Below are 21,876 nucleotides of genomic sequence, written 5' to 3'. Positions count from 1 at the left end.
ATTAATTTACGATACTAAATACACTATAAATACGGTGATGCATACGTCACGTTTCGTTGTAATTGTATTTCATGAAGGAGCTGAGAACATAAAAGTATGCAGATTAATGTTCAGTGAAATTGTTTCTACTCATATGTACAACGTACAACTCGTGATACCAAATTCAGGCGAAGAAATCGATGGTTTCGAAGCAATAGACCTGTTTACATGGTTCCCTTACCAACCAGAAAAACAATGCGGCAAATTTAAACAAGTCACCAAGCTCGATCAGTGGATAGAGGAAGATGAAGGAAGATTCATGAACGGAGTAGACTTATATCCAAACAAAGCTCCTAAAAATTTCCAACGCTGTCCAATAAAACTTTCGAATTATCAGTTTAAGAATCGCATTTCTCGATTACTTGAACCCGTCGAAGGAAAGGTCGTAAAATTTATATTTTCGTCGCTTAACCTCAGAATTTCTGTCGCCAGAGTGCCTGACATCATATTTGGAGGTGTAACACTAAATTTCTTTGGTAAAATCAACAAAAACTCTATTACATTCCCTCATTTGTTCACGACGTTGAAGTGGTACGTCCCTTGTGCCAAACACGTTCCTCGACAAGGCAACTTCACGAAAGTGTTCTCATGGTCTCTTTGGCTCGCCACAGCCTCCGTCTCCCTGCTCGCAGTAGCAGCCATATTCTGGATATACAAGAGTTACCGCGAGCCTCGCAGTGTATCTGAATGTTTCCTCGAGGTGTCGGCAGTGGTTCTAGGGGTGTCAGTGTCCCAGGTTCCTCGCGCGTGCGGCCTCAGAGCGTTCTTCTTAATCTGGGTGTGCTACAGCCTTGCCATCAGCACGGTGTTTCAGGGATTTTTCACCAGCTACCTGGTAGACCCAGGGCTACAGGACCAGATCTCTACGTTGGAAGAAATGCTGCAATCCGGCATAAAATACGGAATACCGCCGACTGAAGAATTATTTTGGTGCAACATGACTGAATTCAACAGGCGAACATGTGATCAAGTTACGATATCACAAAAGAATAAATTACTCTATTACAATGATTTCATTGGGAGAGACGATACTTCTCTTCTAGCACACGACGTAGAAATGGACGTCGTGCTATCTTGTCTCAAGAAGCCGCGTGCTTGCTCATTTCCGGACGGCTGTATTGAAGTAATGTTCGCCATATATTTCCCAAATGGCATAAAAAGTATATTATACGAGCCATTTAACACTGTGGTGGTCAGAATGTTTGAGGCAGGAATCACCGAGAAACTGAAGGACGATTCTTTCATGGAACTGAGGAGCTCTCTGCACAATTCTTACTTTGCTAAAACCCTCAAAGAAGAAATGCGAAGAACAAATTTTTCATTTAAAAATTCCACATATTCTGACGATATTGATGGGGATGGATACTTCGTATTCTCCGTTTCCCATTTGCAGATGGCTTTCTATATTCTAGCATTTGGTAAAGTAGTCAGCTTCGTCATATTTATAGCAGAGATAATTTATAACAAAGTGTAACACAGCGATTAAAGTTTCAAGACAACAAAACTTTGCACTATGTGATGACGAGCATAATTTCTGTTCTTGGTTAATACCATATTCTGCGTTCTGCAGTTCTATAACACGTAGTTGTAAATCGAGTTACTTTTTTGAAATTCAAATAACTGCCATACACAACATTATAAGGATTAAAACTATTGCAAGTCAAGGAAGAGATCAATATTTTATCTTTGCATAATCTATTGCAAAATTAACGAACTCATGTGCCGATGTAAAATTATAGCTTAGGCTATTAATTAATTACCATCTAACTAACTAAATAACTGCGTGGCTTACGGAACCCGAAGGCTCATCACCGAATTAACCAAAGCCCTCCACCGGACCCTGTCCTGGGCCAACAAAATCCAGTCGCCTTCAACTCCTATCTCCCATAGATCCCGCCTGAGATTATCCTCCCATCTACGTCTAGGTCTCCCCAGCGGTCTCTTCCCCTCAGGCTTCCCAAATAGTGGACCCAACCAACCAGATGGCTTACCGAACCCGAAGGTTCATCACCGAATTAACCAAAGCCCTCCACCGGACCCTGTCCTGGGCCAACAAAATCCAGTCGCCTTCAACTCCTATCTCCCATAGATCCCGCCTGAGATTATCCTTCCATCTTCCCTGCGTAAATATATGTCCAATGAGGATTTTGATTCAATGTAATAACTTTCAATTTGGGTATACATTTATATAATATATTTTATAGTTGGTACGTATAGCGTCCAAAAGAGGCGCTACGATAGCATGAAGCTTCAGCGACGACCACTAGATGTCCTATGAGAACGCTAGAGCGTAAGCACGCAAAACCGGTGAGATAGAGGAAGGGGGATTTATGGTACGTACTGATCTAAGGGGGTAAAAGGAATCAGACGAAAAGTCTAAAAGCCGAAGTTAAATAACCAAACTGAAGAAACCAAAATCAATAATCGGAAAGCAGTCAGAAAATCGAAGTTTAAAGCCAAAATAAAGGTAACCAATGTCAAAAACCAAACTCAAAAAACTTGAGTAAAAGAAAAAAACTAACTTCAAATAAAAGTAATAAAGGTCGAGAGGCAAAAACCTGATGTCTAATTCAAAGCCAAGAATTTCTTTCTTTGAGTTTCCATATGATTTTGCTACTTTGATTATGGTTTCGTGGCATGATTTTGGTTCAGTATTCTTATATTTGTTTTCTTAACTTTGCCATTTTTCCTCCGGCTTTTCAATTCCTGTTTTTCATTGGATCTTCTCCTTCGTTTTTGATCTTTTAAACGGTGATTTGTGCTTTCTGTAGCTTTAACAGTAACTGAGAGATCGCTTGATTCGTGGTAGTCAAATTTGACACCAGATTTATTTGGATTTCCGGATAATTTTAAACCTAATACTCCGTATTTTACAATGCGTTTTAGAATAGACTATATATTACATTTTCTTGACGTATTTAGAAACATCTGCAATAAAATTAGATATTGGTATTTATGTTTTACTCTGTAATTATAAAATCTGAATAAAATATGAAATTTCAATAGCTGTTATTGCAATGTTCCATTTTAATACACAAATAAACGATAAAAATATTTGAATTAAAAGGTGCAATGGGTAAACTTCATGTTTTATCAATCTGCCTTAGCATATTCCGTGTTTTGGTTACTTAGAATACTAAATCCACGTTCACTCTGTACGTCTGTCAAACCTTCTTGCAGGTACCCAAGAATTGATTAATCACGTTTATAGTGAATTATGTTCTGTTTTAATCTATTTCAATTTTCTGAGTATTACGAAAGTAACAATATCTAACATAGCTGACAACGGAAAACACCATCACTACAGTCTGTGTGCCATGATATTGATTTGAGCAGGAAATTATAAAATAAAATTGCTTTAGAAGTCTGAAGCATAAGTAAGTACTCTTACTGAAGATCTGCCAAACTCGCATCACGTTGGCGGTAATAGTGTTTCCGCGTCGAAGGCGTCCACATTCGGAGTACGCGATTATGGTAGCAGTGATTGGCTGCCTGAAACCAACCTAACCTCGCCTTACCGTTTGTTCTAACAGAGGTTTTCCGTGTTGTTCACCAAATGCCGAGCTAGTGTCGGAAAACATCAAGACGCTGCCTTCCAAATACAATCAGGAAACCTTCCCATCACATCTGACGCCCGAAACATCGCATTCGTACCGTAGTCGTTAAATAAGCTTAAGTTATAAAAGCAATAACCAGTGGATTGGAAAAAAAAGGGGACAGATTCTCGAAAAGTTGGGCAATGGACCATGACCAACAAGATCGAGCCAGAAAATAGCACGGTTGCCGTAGAAACGGGGAGATGTTAGTTGTTGTTTGGAGGCGCTGCTATCGGCAACTCGCCGGGCGACGCTCGAATTTAAGACGCGACGAGATGCCTGGCGTCACGACGGCAGTATCGTGTGATCCGTCGCACGGAACTGTCGCGTCGAACAATAACGGGATTTGTCACCGCGTTCTTCGGTCAGTATTACCGATTAAATAATTCCATAACCAATTCTAAGTATTACAAATCAAATAACACAGCACAGACATTTCAGTGACACAAGCTACAAAGAAAAATTCGTATTTCTGTTCGTGCATTTCTTTCATATTATTGTGACCTTTGTTCCGGCATTATCTTTTCGTAATCGTCTGTTCATTCCAGTGAAACGTACTGCGTACTACATAATAACCACGAGGCCAATATTTTAACGTTTCATTTTAATGAATAAACATTTCAAAATTTTCTGAGTGATTTCTTTCACGCAAGGTGAATTAATATCTTTTGAGAGAGGTTCAAAAGTTCGATCCCCTATGTAGGATCATACAGTATTTCGGGCGTCGGTCGGACTTGCAACCAGCAAAAATGACATTAAGATCTGACTTTCTCGTCTTATCAACGTATTTCGCCCTACTCTGTTCAGGTAAGTGTTTCATCTTTGACCTTAAAGTTAATAATGCTCCAAGATGTTAGCTTTTAACACAATCGATGACCTATATAGCAATAAAAACTACATTTAATACTTCAGTACCGAGTTTTCTCTTGTTTTAAATAAGTGTTTCTTAGAGCGGAGATTCTCTCGGTGTTGAGGACGACGATGTTGTTCGTTGGGTTCTGACGTCATGCAGAATCATCGGCATTGTGTAATCTATGAGCCTATGGAATGGAAGGTCCTTGTTTGATTCCTGGCATTGAGACATTTTTCTTTTGGTAACCAAGTCCAGATCGATTCTCGAGCAGATAAAAATTACTGTCGAATGAATAGGAGATAAAATATTCCCGGGGGTAAAGCTGTTCAATCCAATGGTGAGGAGGTAATGTGCCACCTACATGGACCTGCGATTACCCAAAGAGATATCATCACCGGTTTTCTTTAAAGATTTCTTTCCTAACTGAAGTTTCGGTTGTCCTCTCCACTCCCTTAAATTAGTTAAAGTCCGATTCCTTCCATACCCTTCACGATTCATAATTCGTCATTTGTATCAGATTATACGTGGTCTGGGTTACCGAGGGATTCTACATATAATAACCCGAAAACAATCTACTCTTTCAAACGCAATGCTAAATAGTATACAAATATTAGGATGAAGAATATTGTTACGAAATGGTATGTGCCTATTTTAAGTTACGTAAGCGGAATACTCCTCCAGTAAATAATGCCGTCCTGTAACTAATAATTACGCAAATTAATAATTGACCTCTGTCAATAATACCAGCAGATACACGCAGATCTCTGTAATTTAATGTTATCAGACACAACCTTAATCACATGTGGAATCTTAACACAAGGAATGAATCGCCAATATAAAGTTTGTACGTTTATGCCAAAAGTCCTTACTTTTATCCCGAGGACGAAGACAGCCGGTTCCTCCAAAACGCTGGTTACGACCTACAGTGCCATAAGCAAGAAGCCATCAACATTTCAAGTGCTGCGAGTACCTCAAATGTCAAAGTATGGCCTTTACAGAACTTACGCGATCACGGATTATTTGTCTTAAAACAAGTTAGTATTCGAACGCATATTTAAAGACCTTATATGAAGTGGGCCAGTGTAACTTCCGCAAAAAAAGTTGGCATAACTTATAATGTGGTATTTATCATGAAAGTAAATTACAATTCACGGATTATACCTTAAGAACTTGACACTCATACCAAGTTTAATGAAAATCTCTCTATTGGACCAACATTTATTAGGCTATATATAGGCACAAGTCTTTCTTTCCTTGTGTATAAAGGTCGGGAAGTCGAACACTGGCGTGGGCAGGTAAGCCATGTACGATACACGATTTAACCGATACCCTGGCTCGCTTTTCCTCGGTCGCTTGGGAAAGAGCCCGAAGCAGCTGAAATGAAATTACGGGACACAAATCGATGGACTAGGAGATTGGTTTGTCATCAACAGGTCACAGAAGTTAGCCAAGGGGAACAACAGCGAATGTAAACACTTCATTCGTATAAACGAAATAAACTGTTCACAGATAGCGAGGTCAGGGGAGGGAGAATGCACCTTAATTCTTATGAGGCGAATTATTAAAACACTCTACAGATTAAATTAAACTAGCCCGCCATCTAACTACACGGTGCAGGGTGTTTATTAAAACATTTGTAGTTACTCAGGTATTTCAGACTTGCATTTACGAAACCTGTAGGCTTGTAATTGAAACTGCAAAAGCCGACTGGTAGAATATATTCTAAACGAAATGAATCCAGGCCACACCTCTACACTTTGCTTTCTTTCTATGATGTATTTCAAAATGGTCACCTCATTTCGCCTGAGCTTTTGCAAGTACCCTCTTACCTCGAGATTTCCAGACCAAATGTATGAATTTCTCATGTTGTTATGCAAAATTCATGCTGTCTTCTTCATGTAACAGGAGTAGGGGAGTGGGACAAGTCATGATGCTCTTCACTGTTCACTGTCCCCCCGGTTATCCTTACCTATTAAAATGAAAATAAAAAAAATATCACAGAAAGGGTTACACAGGCCTAAACAAGAGAGAACAAATTAATTCATAACTATGACGTAAATTACTGTCTTGCACTCAATACCTGCTTGTTAGAAATCTGTAATCCCTGTTATAACGCAAATTAGGACGAACCCCAATACGATTACATACAGAATGTCCCAAAAAGATGTATACATATAACACGGAATATTCTTATTGAGTTTATTAAAATCTTTTTATCTAATTCACTAAATGTGTGTATTAATCTTTGGGGACAGCCTGTATGTATTAGATCGTATGAAATCAAAAATTACTATGGAACCTCGATACAACGCTCGTGTCTGACTACAGACTTAAGCTACTCGCGTTGTAAGGATGTTATGTTTAATTAAGCCTACGAGTAAAGACAAGGAACAGTTAAGCATACGATAAATGTACATCATAAGCTCTACTGGACTAACCTGAATTAAAAGAAACTTTACCACCGTTATAAAAGGTAAAGTATTTTAAATTTGTGTCGGACAGACGGACGGTGCAGAAGATGAACACGATATTCCCGAAAAGTATTATTCTCCCCCCCCCCCAAACTACTTATTTTAAAATAACATTTTCACTTATTGCGTAAGGGGCTCAGAGCGTCGAATTATGTTGTGTTTTAAAAATAATATTTTAAGTGATGTGGAATGCAGAGGCGGTGGTCTGACTTAAGTCATTTTTCAACATTTTCCTGGAGAGACTGAGGAACACTTAAAAACTTCACAGTATCGATAATTATGAATTATGCAATGGAAACGCTGTGGAGGAAAGATCCAGTGACCTTGTTAAAATACCACACCAGCGTTTGCATTAAAGGAGGAAAATCGCTGGAAATATTCAGGGTTCTCGTATCACAGCGCTTCACGGTGGAATGAGTAAGGGGCACTCATGCGCAAAGTGACACGACGCGTAAGGCGTGATCCTCTTCCGCCCGTGCTTGGACCAACGGTTTAGAAAGCCTCGGCTCCATAGAGCAATGGTGGCATAGGAATCCAAGACCAGGGAGATGTTTACACACAGATACAATTTATCTTTCACGGGACCCTATGCAAATATTGACGAACCTTTGAGTTCAGTGTCTGAACACATTGGAAACTATAATAAAAGATAGAACACGTAAAAAAAAATGTACACACGCGTCAGAAGAGAAACACCTGTTATCAGTTTCGTAAGACGCGCCTTAACAGAAATTAAAAGCTGTTACAAGAAGACTAAAAGTACAGGGGTGACGGAGAGACAGGCAGGGGTTAAGGCAAGATAAAACTTGTCTGATGAAGGAATCCACGTGGCTGCTTCACGAACTGATGATTTGTTACTATGGCCAGGTGACGTAAACTTATTCGATCTGCCTGAGATGCGGTCCAACCGACACGGAAACGTATTATTCGTCACATCACTGCTGTTAGCACTCAGCTAGAAGGCGCTGGAGGAGAATGGTAATCCTCACGTGCATCTAGGGTTCTTTGCATTTCCTTGTCCCGAAAGTAATGACTTTGCGTAGATAAACTGACAACAAAGACGATGAAAAGGGGAAAGATGCTAAGCAATAAGGTTGTAAAACGCGTTACCACGTACTTTCAGACTGTCAGAAACTGAATAGAAACTGGGATTTGGAAATAATGTACATTCTCAGATTCCCTGTATCTTTCCTGTTGTGATGGTTCACTAACACAGAAAATACATTAATTGATAAGCGAATTCAAAATTAAAATGCCAACAAACCTATCAACCACGTGCCACTGACTGGATGAAAACCAATTAAAATCAAATCGCGATGAAAAACAAAATCATAGATGCAGAGGATTATCATTTCCGTGAGAAAAATAGAAGGACGTAGATTGAAACACGCAAGAAATTCTTAAGATTACTGAAAAATCATAAATACAGAAAAATGCAAGGATATGTAAAAAAAAGTCAGCTCCTATCTGTTGTGTCAGCGAAGCTTAGGAAACAAAGGTAAAATGAAATTCATGATTTGGGCACAGAATATACACTTAAAAAATACAAACCGAACCAAGGCATTAGCAGCAGCAGATTTTTTGAACTTTGAGAAGGGAAACTTGTGCTAAGAACTTTCCGCGATTTACTGTTAAGTCGAATTCTAATATTTTGTGAAACACTTAAATTCTGAATCGATATGGCTTCGAATGATATGGTGATTTTTGATACTCTAACTGGGAGGATTGCAAATAAATATTCGTAGTCATACCTCCGAAGTTTTCTGGGACGGATTTAAAACATCTTTTAAAAATATCAGTTATAATATTAGGTTTCTGGGCTGAGTTGAGAATCACGGACTCCAAATATGAACCTGTGGTCCTGTAGTTATAACTATTCCAAGGCTACTTCATCTCTTCTGCTCACGAAATGCGTACTGTACCACAGAGGAACAGGCAGACAGAACATTATTGTTGAAAGGAACAGTTTTTAAAATGGACGTCGAACAAGAGGATTCCCCCACTCCCATCCCCAAAGTATGCATTATTTCAATGTACCTATGATTTCGGCTTTGTAGCGTCGAACCATAGTCAAATGTATTATGTAGCGGGATTTGAGGAATCCGCTGTTCGGTGGATACCATTATGTATTGCAGCAGACAGGGCACATCCGTAACAAAGTTCCAGTGCTACCAACCCTAAAATCTCGTGCAGTGAAATCAGTGGGAATGTTCATTGCAGAACTAACTATGCGGAAAAAAAAAAGGTTTTACCAACACTTTCAGGCAAATAGTTTAAATTAAGTCTGTGTTCGTGTTACCAGATGGTTTAACACAGTCAACATCAATGTCCTCCAATGTCCTAGAATGAGATGAAGTATCCAATAAGTTTCATTTGAATTTAAACCCTACCTGGATGCTGAAGAAGATACCTCAGCGGTTTAACAAAGATTTTTTTCTATTGTATATATTACAAGCGTTTAATGAAATGGGAGTACGTTCACGATGGTGAATAGACGTAGACTTGGAAGGACAAGGTACTGAACTATTCCAAGCTGCACCTGCAACCAGTCGACAAGAAAAATGATGCTAACCTCAGTCGTAAATGAACAGAGATTCGAACTAGATACCTCTCGGGCACTATTCAGGTCTGTTAACACCACACGAAATTTTTCGATGACGTGGACTGGAAATTTACACAATTCGCTTTGAACGGTTACGCCACTGGATAGCAGGATAGAAACTGATGAAGCAGAGTGAAAATCCGAGCTCTAATCTCCGGACTTTCAGCTCGTAGGCGACGAACGGTGTCTGTTGGGTGCGTCACACAGCGGTTATGAAATACAATTTTTATGTTCAATCGTGAGTGCTTCTGGATGTTTGTGGTAGCAGCTGCGGGCAATCAAGCTTCAACTTGAACACTGCAATGTGCCAGGTGATGAGGTCGATAGGACATTCACGGGCCGACGAAACAAACCACCAGATAGGTCCCCAGAAGTTGGGGAACATGCGACGAAGTTGCCATGAACTTTATTGAAGTAATTTGTTTTAACGAGTTTTATCGCAAAGAAATATCAGAAATAAAGAACTTGATAACAACGAAATGACGCAGACGAAAGTATCGTATATACGCGTAACAATGGAGACATTTTCAAAATTTCTGCTGACATGGAATCAGACACCAATGTGATTACAGTCAAATGTCGGTAACAATGGTTTTAAGTCAGTTTACTCTTATTAACCAGCCTTATATGACCACAATGCCACGGTGGTCTAGCGGTTAGAACGCTGGCCTTGTAATACTGGGGTCTCGGGTTCGATTCCCGGCAGTCCCGGAATTTATAACTTGTGTTGGGCAAGGCCGTGGTCTAGGCAACATGGAGTTTTCCTCCGGGGGCTTCCCCGGTTTCTCCGTGGCATCCCAACAATTACTCCATTCACACACAGAAGAAGGCAATGGCAAACCACTTCTGGATCATCTGCCAAGAACGTATATGAACAGGCCCCAGTCCGAGAAAAGGATGGAAGGATCCTGTTCATATGGACCTGTCGTCAGACAGAACACTAAATAATAATAAGATGAGGTGGTCTAGCGGTTAGAACGCTGGCCTTGTAATCCTGGGGCCTCGGATTCGATTCCCGGCGGTGCCCGAATTTATAACTTGTGTTGGGCAAGGCCGTGGTCTAGGCATCACGGAGTTTTCCTCCGGGGGCTTCCCCGGTTTCTCCGTGGCATCCCATTCACACACAGAAGAAGGCAATGGCAAACCACTTCTGGATCATCTGCCAAGAACGTATATGAACAGGCCCCAGTCTGAGAAAAGATGGAAGGATCCTGTTCATATGGACCTGTCGTCAGACAGAACACTAAATAAATGAATATGACCACATCAATACAATATTAATAACCAGGCTTCCAACTCGAAACACATAAACAATAATAAATCAATATAAAATTTATTTGTAACAGGGATATAGATTAGGAAGATTTAGCTGACAGCAACAAGTTCTCTACGCCAGATTACCATTGGATGTGAAGGAGATGGCTGCCACGGGAGATCTTAGACCGAGAGACTCGGTGGATTAATATTACATGCGACTGACTGAAAGTCCTCCTCTGGTGGAGTGAGGCCGTGAGGTTCCCAACTGCACGCACTTGCCAGTCGCACTCAAATCTCTTGAGGGTTTGCTTTGCGCGACTCCACAACAAACCACACACGAGGGAGTATCACGATCCCCTCCGCGGACTGAAGTGTGCGTGTGTTTGCTTTCCGAGGAAGTGAAAGAGAGTTTCAGGTTTTGGTGTCATCTTACTTAGCAAACGTTATCGACGGACCGTGCTCTCTCAAGCACTGAAAGAAGCGAGAAAATGATTAGCTATCCTACTCGTAGACGTGAGGTCTCAGTTTCGAATCACGTCCCGGTCATCCTCAATTTTATGAGGCTAATACTAGGATAGTTTCTTAAAATAAGGCACTATTAGTTACGTTCGAAACTTTTTCTATTTACCATTCATAAACATCACATTTAAATTCGATTCTAAAGGATCCTAACCTCAATCATAGGACAACGTAAGTCAAAACAACTACGCGTGTAATAATCACCTTTTATCCAGGTTTTTTGTCTAAGTTTTCCGAACGATATGCGTTTTATACAATTCCAGACGATGGACAAAGTCCACAAATTCAGTATTCGAGACTAAATTTCGATGCTATATAAACCAAGCTATAGTTCCAGCACTGGAAGACTTTTATAAAAAAAATTACACACACAAAACAAATTAAAGCACAAACATATAGATGTAGTTCAATGGCTGGAAAATCGAGTGAACGTGGTAACTGAGGACATAATCGCTGATGCAACTAGTTCAGAACAAAACTGAAAAATCTGTCTCTTAAACCCTCGCTCAAACGCCATACTTTGTTTCCAAAACCACAGTCACTCATTAAAGAAACTTGCATGAAGGTCGACAAATTAGACATCCCATGCATTGGTGTCAGTTGGTTCTCAGAGTAAACAGAATTGTTATAGACGTAGCTTTATTACCATAAATAAATAAACACATTAATTAATTAATTAATTTAGCAGCCGTCAAATGCAATACGTTATAATCAATACCAAAGCAATTACAATCACATTTTTAATCACTTGTTACCCAGTGCGATTCGGCCGTGTCCGAAAATCCTCGCCGTTATAGTATTTGTGTTGATTAGGAAAGACTGATACGATGCTTCATCTCTTCTGAAGATAAAAACCAAAATTTTTAAGCATTATTTTCACGAGGTTTGCCTCTTAAACGAGAAACTTAAACCCACACCTGTCATTTTATGACTAATTACCTACGGAAATTATAAATAAACAAAGAGACAAATAAAGGAATATAATTAAATATGTCTAAGTCGTCGTAAGATGTTAAGATAATAGCGGTAGTTATTTTATTATTATTTGGTGTTCTGTCTGACGACAGGTCCATATGAACAGGATCCTTCCATCCTTTTCTCGGACTGGGACCTGTTCATATACGTTCTTGGCAGATGATCCAGAAGTGGTTTGCCATTGCCTTCTTCTGTGTGTGAATGGGATGCCACGGAGAAACCGGGGAAGCCCCCGGAGGAAAACTCCGTGATGCCTAGACCACGGCCTTGCCCAACACAAGTTATAAATTCGGGTACCGCCGGGAATCGAACCCGAGGCCCCAGGATTACAAGGCCAGCGTTCTAAACGCTAGACCACCTCATCTTATTATTATTTAGTGTTCTGTCTGACGACAGGTCCATATGAACAGGATCCTTCCATCCTTTTCTCGGACTGGGACCTGTTCATATACGTTCTTGGCAGATGATCCAGAAGTGGTTTGCCATTGCCTTCTTCTGTGTGTGAATGGAGTAATTGTTGGGATGCCACGGAGGAAAACTCCGTGTTGCCTAGACCACGGCCTTGCCGAACACAAGTTATAAATTCGGGCGATCTCCTGGCAAATATTTGAAGCCACGATCTCCCGAACACGAAGTAGGAGTTCATCTGCACGTTTCAAATGTCGGTACATTAGAAGTGACTGACGTGGAAAAAAATGTTAGGAATTGCTGAGTGGGTAGGAATGTCAGATTAGCGCGTACGAATTGAGAGCAAACAGCTTACATAAATAAGGTAAGGTTAGGTTATTTGACAGAAGCGAAACAGTTCTTGGTCCAATGGCACAAACACACTTATAAAACTGCGTGTAAAACTGAGAAGGGCATGCCCACACGTCATACCAACCCCAACCCCCCCCCCACCCGGTCCTATCCTCTCTCAGCCTGCATTCTGTAAGACGCCAAGATAAATTACCAGCGCAGTACACACTGTTCTGTAAGTGAGGTATTTCGTTATGATCTGACGTTTTCACGGCGACTAAGTATAATAAATTCTTCTCGAGCTACCAGACGTGTTAGGCGTTCAGTACCCTGAGGAAGAGGGCGAAGATGGCTCTCGAAACGTTGGTGTTTTCAGCATTCAGCCATTTGACACGGCTGGTAGCCCCAGAAGAATTAATTATTTCAACATATCGATACAGTTGTACAGAATTCACCGATAATATTTTATACCCAGATTTGATGACCGGCCTGTGATACTGATATTAAATCATCAGACCAGCAGCAAGTATAAATCGTTAGAGAAGTGATGACAGTTGAATTTTTGTATCTGGAATCCACTGATACGCAAACTCTATTCGACGTCGAAATATCACCACTCGTAATACATCGTCCACCCCTTTTAGGTACATATCGTCTGACCGTGCAGGGGGTGAAATGCGAGCGAAGTATGATAAATCTGCACCCTACGGACTACAGTTGTAACAACCCTACAGTATCAACCCCTTTTCCCAACGAAGTACTGCCATTATTGAGCGTAAAATAGGTAGTGCAAAAACGATAAAGAAATCTGCTTTTTATAAAGACGTTGCATCATTCAATGATTCGCTAAAAATTTATTAGAACACTGTTGTAGAAGTACCCGACGATTAGTAGCCGCTAATACAATATCTCGGCGCTGAAGACGATACTAAGGAATCCCCATCCAACGCACACAGAAACGGATTGATTTCATGTTATTAACCTCTCTATATTCCCAGAGGTTTCCCTACGAAAATCTTATAGACATTTATCGTATGGCTCACCTGAATTCCTGGCAGTTCGAGGTTCGATTATCGACTTCGTGTCCGAAAGTATTTTGTGGCATTACTTAACTCAATTTAATGATGTGGGATTTCAGAATCTCACGGTTTAGAAATATGCGTACAGATTTAGGTAGGTTTAGTCACTTTATATAAGATCCGACAGATTGCAGCAAAATCATACAACGTTGCAACACGAACAGAAAAAACCTAGGCAAATGGAGACAGCTGAGAACTCGCAGCGTAGCAGAACTAGCAACGCTTTACGGTTGAGTGAAGTACGTTCATGGTCTTGAAGCATCTGGAGATAGTCCATGCTCATAATATTAATTTATTAGGCTGTAGACTGGAATAGGTTTATCTGCCTCGGATTGACATTGGATGGCGGACTCCTTCGGCTTCCATAAACAACGAGTAATTTAATAAATATATGAGAAACTGTCAGCTTATCAATAACGCCGACCCCCCTACTGATTTATCTATAATGTACAATGTTAAGCGAGGTGGTCAGAAATGCACTAAGAAAGTAACTTTTCCGAAAACGTTCCAGATGCATTAATTGTGACAAATTGTGTTAAAATGGTATATAATACCTAGATTTTTATACGCAAAGGCTGACACTTAAGTACGCAGTTGAATCGAATGGGGAGCGGACCCCAGTGAGGTCCCAACCGCCAGGTTAAGACAGGAGGCTGGCTGGCAAAGAGCCTTGTCACGTTTGTTCGTACAGAACGGGTAGGGTCGTCTGTTCTTCCCGCAGCGTTCGATTTCCCTCAGGATTTCTTCCACTGAAGTGAAGAGCGGGGAACTGGAATGGGTTTGCAAGGAACGAAGCAAGGAACACTTCGGTTGTTTCTCGACTCCAAGGCACAGAAAGGCACTCTCTTTAGCAGAGCCTCACATACGATGTTTACAGCCATAATTGGAATACTTCGTACACAGGACCGCATTTTTCCTTTCCTAAAGTACTGACAGAGATCTTAGAGTGAGACTCTTTCGGGCGAATTTTATTTTGATTCATATCGGCTAGATAAAAGTGAAGTTCAAACGGAACTTTATCAGATACCTCGTGCAAGAAATAGGAAGTCATTTAGAAAGAATATATCATCAAAACACTTTGAAGTCGAAGCTTATCTAAATAATATTTAAGAATTCAGTCCGTACCTCAAAGAAAACACTTCACTTCACCATTACGAAGATCAACTGGTTAACGCTGTCCAAGGGAATAATTGCAATTTACAGTGAGAATCGTACGAAATGCACTGATAAAAATCGCAGTAACTGTTGTTGAAGCAGATGGCACATATAGAAATCATTGGACTTCAAAGGGTTAATTTGAAACTCCCTTCTAAAATATTAAGGGAACAATTTAAATTAAGGAGAGGAGAGAATGCACGCAGAATTTTAGTGGTATAAAAGTGGCAGAATAATATTAAGATTTATCTTAGACAAATTCTACGAACACAAGAAAAACGGAACATTCTTATCTGATAGTCGGCTTTGGTTTTAGCAACACTGAACTACGCATTGAATTCAACTACCAAATACAACGGTAAGGAATGTACAAAATTCGTACGCGGAGGTTCCCGAATTGCGAATGCGATGTCGAGTGTCCCCCTGGGTCCATTTCAATCCGCTCTTCATACGTTCTCCCGACTGTGGACTTGTTAATGAACAGAACAACATTAATTAAAATTTCCTAATTATAACGTCTATTTCTTTTTTCAGAATTTCTCACGCAGTGTGCCTTATGTCACTTTCTTAAAACCAATTGAACTTTGAGATCAGCGAAACTAATTATGCTTCGGAAACGAGGAGGAAATTAATTAACCTTACGTCATACAGAAAAGCCTTTGGAAATTTAAAGGCATTAAAGGAACTGGCAGGTAATTACCGACACTGAGGTTCATATCTAATGATTTATATTTTATTTTTTATCGGCCTTATGTATCTAGTACATCCCAAGAAATCACTGCTTTGATGAAAGGACTTGCAAACTTGAGGAAATATTTCAAAATTAAATCTAAGGTAAAGAATCCCGCCCAAGAGCAAACAGAACTGAATTATTCAAGTCGCAAAAAAAGAAGTTCCTTGCATTTGTAAAGTAAAGTATTTCAGAAAGTACATCAACCTGTTTAAAGAGCCAGTTACTCAATGTTAATTGAATTCAATACATACCACCACTCCCAATTTCTTTTAATTCAACTGACATCTGTGTCCAGGTCTTCCCGGTTACCTCTTCCTTCAGAATGAGTACCCAACTTTCACGCCCATGTAAGACACGAGGTATGAAGTTCCATTAAATTTCTTGAGATCGATGACAAATGAAATATTTCACTGATAACTCATATCCACGTGATCCCAGGATAAAAATGAACGAGTCCTTCGTCAACTGAAATACATACCCACTGTTTAACACTCAATAATTAAGCATTCTGCCCTCAGAGTTTATTTATGGATTTCGTATGATTCTCAGAACAGCAACGATTATTACCCTAAACAGAATTAACCAACACAACTCCACAGCCTTCTTTTTCGGAACTTATTAATCATTCAGTCAAATGTGTGCAGAATCAGCCTTCTGGATTGCAAGGCGTGTGTACGCCCTGTATCCGGCGGGCAGCAAACTATCAGGGAAAACACGAGAAGAGACACATGAAGTTGTCCCGAGGTGTGCGTCTGTGAAATAACCCTCGGATGGATGGGAGCTGTGTTTAAAGAAAAAAAAAACGGAAATGAACACTGGAAGAAAATTATTTCAACGACAGTGGAAAGGTGTATTTTAATGGAGAAATATCTTTTTTTCCTAATGCTCGTTTTCTACCTCTTTGCATATTTAATTATTCTCCATGTTTATAAACTGAAACACATAAACTTAATGAATTTTCCTTCGTCGCCCACTCTACAGGCGTCAGTCTGCACAGATTTAGAAATTATTTGTTTTGCATATTTCGTTACATATTTATCACATTGAAAACTGATTCAAACAGACGGCATATGTCGTAATGACATAGATGCACAACCATATTTCATTACTGGACGAGTCATATTTTGAGAAATGTCATAAATACAGATTTCTCTGGTATATACTGAATTGACGTAATCAAAAACCAATACCAAACTTTAATGCAAATCTGTCTAGCGTTTTTGGATAAACACACGGACCGACGTTACAGCATCTACAATAAAGGAACATTAAAGGCAATGAAGAATTCGAAGTAGCAAAGAAAACATTAGGAGATAGACACATCTTTTCACACTTGTATCGATATCGAAAATCTTGTTTTTGAAGAAAAAAAAATACACACACACATACACGTCCTCAGCTTGTACGGTTCAAAGCTCCAAACTGCACTGCTGTTTCCAATTCAAACTGCTATCTCTAATAGGCCTGAGTCTATTGAGAAACGTCTCGGTATCAACTACAGATTCTTGCTGAAGCCCTTTGTTACTAAGCCTCTAACACAAGTGGCACTAAAAAAGATTCCGTGTCCAAGACGCATTGTATTTCTGAGCTGGGGTTCCTCTTCAGCTTAGCTTCGTTTTCTATTATACTCTTGTTTGACGAAAAAGTAAAGAGATTCTCTCTTAGGTCACCACCATCCTACTTTTATATACCATAAGGACAGTCGTACGAAACATCAAGTTCGCGTGTCTGCCCGTGTAGCTTAATAAAATCTGTAATCAGTCGCTATCATCGGGAAATATTTTATTTATTTCACTTTGATTTATCTGTTCTTGTTAAGTTCTTATAAATTTATCCTGCATTCCAGTGACGAAACCTGGACATCGAACCCTCAGCTGGGATTTTTTTCTACGATATCCTACAAAGATCAAATGCCAGTGACGATAAGCTGTTTGCCGTTCCGTTAATCTGTGCTTTGGGTCTAGTCCTGTCAGCTCGGTTTACCACCATTTCATCTGAGTGAACTTGAGTATACGAGGTCCCCTTAAGAGCAGTTCCCACACGTTCTGACGACGCGGACTGATGCTCAGATGTCTATCCATCTGTTCCATATCCCGTGATTAAATTTGCTCGGGTGGGTGGATATCAATGCCATAGTATAACTGTGAACAGCCCCAGGAGGTCCTTAGAAAGGGCATGTAATGTTCTCGTGTACAGAATATACATCACCGCTTCAAAGGAACTAGTTATGGTTTTACAATTCAGAAACAAAATTATCAGCGGAAAATATTTGTGGAACAAATAGATTTATACCTCTCAATTTTTATCCGGTATCCATTCAACTACGTATGATTGCAAAGCAAAGTGTGGTGCCCTTATTTAATAAAATAAAATTCGGATTATAAATAGACAGTTTTGCGGGCAAGAACATTATTTATTTACTGTAATAACATAAACCAAAACTATCTTATCACAATGATTGATTATTGTCGTGCCAGTCAGAAGACCTAGATACAGATGAGAGAGTTGTATTAAAATTGATCTTAGAAAAATAGGGTTGAAAGGTGTAAATTAGATTAATCTGGCTCAGGATAGAGACCGATGGCGGGCTCTTACGAACACGGTAAGGAACATTCATCTCCCATAAAAAGCGAAGTATTTTTTCTTGGTTAATATCGACTTCTCAATAAAGAGTTAGTGGATAAGATTCACTTCGGTTAAATCACTATTCAGTAGCCAAGGCCTAGTTTATGAATACTTAGGACCACCGCAAGAAGTTCAGGTTGGAAATAGGGAACTCGCCCCCACGCGCCGTGTCTACGTTCGTAAGGCACTGTCACTGAAAACGTATGTTTCGTATTTGGTTTTAAAAAACATCGGCCTTTTCTCACATTCTGCTATAAAGCTGGAAATTTCAAATGGAAACACGGAAATTATTAGCCTCTGCAAAATTATATACGACCTTCAAATTTTTAGCCTGAAACAAAGAATATTTCTTGTAGGTAGTGTAATTCCAATACCTCCAAATTCACAATTGCGACTTCTGTAATCTGTAGTAACAACGACAGGAAAAGATGAGTCCGCTAACCAAAAACATGTAAGCCCTTCACATTCTTCTACTGAACATAGAAATAGATTTATTGAGCAAAAAAATGAACGGAAATTTTCCCTACTGATTTGGTTCAATGAACCACGTGGAAAGAAGTGACAGCTTTCTGAAGCCGTATACATGACTCACAATTTATGATGCAAATACTGAACAATAGCTCTAGTGGCAGTATTAGGCCTATAAATAATGGCTTGGTATTGAAGCTGTCATGGTAACACACGGCAGCCGTGTATTAATAAGAATAGGCTGTATTGATAGCTCCCTTCATGCATGCAAAAAAAGGAGAGAAAATTTCCAATTTACATTTTCACGAGCGTTAACAAATCACTGAGTTACATCGCCATTGAAAAATTGAAAAATTACAATTCAAGTTTCATTGATACTTTATAGCCTATATTAATATTATCCAAATTTCACTTCATCCTTGATGTATAATTTGTATGATCATATTTCCATAAGTTTCTTTTTCGGGGTTGGGTCGTAGGCCACCCACCTATCCACTTATTCCCAGGGCGATAAAGAACCAGGTAGTGAAATCAACCGGCGGGTTAGCTCAATACAGAGGAGCTCTCACTTCACGGTTCTGTACTTGATTACATAAGCTATTTAACTTTTACATTCTACATTCTCCACAACATAAATGGGCTAAAATTTCAAAGGATTTGGTGTCAGCCAAACTTTCTATTTAAATCATTTCACGTAACAACATTGCTCTTGATTTTTTTTACAAATATTTCGTTTCTGTTCTGAATCAGCTGTTTACAATATACTTCTCTCCGACACTGTGACGGATAACAGCAAAAGCTTTCGGAAATATTTATCGATAATCGTCTGTTTATACACCATCAAGAAGCATGTTGTAAAAGTTGAAATGGACAGACACATTCAATGCGAAATATTAATTACATTCTTCAAAAACTGAGAAAGCAAGTGAATCCAAGTACTGTGAAAAGTATTTTACACACTTCAAAAAAAATAAATCCGAGTCTAATAAAACTTCATGTGTATCAGCTGCTGGGATAAGAGGCTATTAGAGTCACATCTGGTCATCAGGAGAATTCAAATTATATAATTCCAAGTTCACTTCTCTTCGGTGATATAAAAACCTTCTTAGAACCTTTTTTCATGTTGATTTTAGCGTTCCATTTTTTTTAAAAAAGTAAAGAAACGTGACGAATGACTTGTAATAGAAACTGTCCCTGGTAAGATTCGACTTTTACTATAGAACCAGCTGCAACGATGGACTGAATCAATATTGTTTTGGGGTTTGAAATAACACCCACGGCTTCTTCTTACTCTTATAAAACGTGACTATCGCTTGTTTTTTGCTTTATACTTAGAAAACTCGAGGTATTGAGTTACTCCCACGAAGCAATGGTAAAAGGAGTTCGTTTCAGCATCGCGAGATCAATTCACTTTGATCCGTACATTCGTTCTTTGGTTAGTTGCCCTGGTAATTACAAATACGAAAAGTGTCAATGGATATGTGAAACGATAAGATATTAAGACGGCAAGCAACGGAAGAGAGAGAGATGAAATTTCACGAAGTTATTGTGGTTTCCATGCTTTTATATGAACGTCTAAGCAAAAACTAGGTCGCGGAAAAGAACATTTTAGAAAGCATCAAGGAATATATATATATATATATATATATATATATATATATATATATGATTAGGCAAAAACAAGAAAGGAGTTGGTGGAAGAAAACTCAGTGCGTATTCAGTGAACGTAGGAACACAGAAAAATGGCTACTCACTTGAAATGAGGAACAATAGACCCTCAAAGTCTGCATTGATGGAAACCAAATGTGAATTAATGATATATCAAATCTAAAACTTCTTGACGATGGTGAAGAGTCAATTGAATAAAAATTTCCTTGGATATTATCCATCGTCTAGTAAATAAAATATGAAACGTAAAACGACGTTTCGGAGATGGGACTCTATCTCCGTCTTCAGGTTCCTACACAGTTGGGCCCACTAGATAGAGCTAATCCCTATCTATTATCCATCGTCTAGTAAATATAAAACGTAAAACGACGTTTCGGAGATGGGACTCTATCTCCGTCTTCAGGTTCCTACACAGTTGGGCCCACTAGATAGAGCTAATCCCTATCTATTATCCATCGTCTAGTAAATATAAAACGTAAAAACGACGTTTCGGAGATGGGACTCTATCTCCGTCTTCAGGTTCCTACACAGTTGGGCCCACTAGATAGAGCTAATCCCTATCTATTATCCATCGTCTAGTAAATATAAAACGTAAAACGACGTTTCGGAGATGGGACTCTATCTCCGTCTTCAGGTTCCTACACAGTTGGGCCCACTAGATAGAGCTAATCCCTATCTATTATCCATCGTCTAGTAAATATAAAACGTAAAACGACGTTTCGGAGATGGGACTCTATCTCCGTCTTCAGGTTCCTACACAGTTGGGCCCACTAGATAGAGCTAATCCCTATCGTCCGGAGATAGGGATTAACTCTATCTAGTGGGCCCAACTGTGTTGGAACCTGAAGACGGAGGTAGAGTCCCATCTCCGAAACGTCGTTTTACGTTTTATATTTACTAGACGATGGATAATATCCAAGGAAATTTTTATTCAATTGAATTAATGATACTGGGAGATTATTTAAAGATGACTGTGAGGTCGAAACAGGTTTGCGTTTAATCTGTAGAAGGCATAACATCAGAGAGATAGAGAAAGAGAATCTTCAATGCTGAATTACAATTGCAGTCATCATTTTAATTCCCATCACCCTTCCAAGT

At 39.4% G+C, this 21,876-nt stretch overlaps 1 protein-coding gene across 2 annotated transcripts in view; it reads left to right on the top strand.

Annotated features, from left to right (window-relative positions):
• Positions 1-3,903: 3,903 nt before the first annotated feature.
• The window catches only part of LOC110828601 (uncharacterized), a 184,205-nt gene continuing 166,232 nt past the window's right edge, over positions 3,904-21,876 (top strand). The window contains exon 1 of one of the 2 annotated variants that reach the window (XM_087353038.1): positions 3,904-4,442. In XM_087353038.1, coding sequence (XP_087209164.1) covers positions 4,385-4,442 — 58 coding nt within the window. In that variant the 5' untranslated portion in view covers positions 3,904-4,384. The remainder of the gene's footprint in view (positions 4,443-21,876) is intronic. The other variant, XM_087353040.1, reaches the window with a different exon arrangement.

This window comes from Zootermopsis nevadensis, unplaced genomic scaffold (assembly GCF_977971745.1).
Source record: "Zootermopsis nevadensis isolate Lab colony 2312 unplaced genomic scaffold, Znev_1.0 Znev_ptg000021l, whole genome shotgun sequence".
NCBI lineage: Eukaryota > Metazoa > Arthropoda > Insecta > Blattodea > Termopsidae > Zootermopsis > Zootermopsis nevadensis.
Note: the sequence above shows the minus strand (reverse complement) of the source record. Positions and strands in the feature narration are given on the sequence as shown.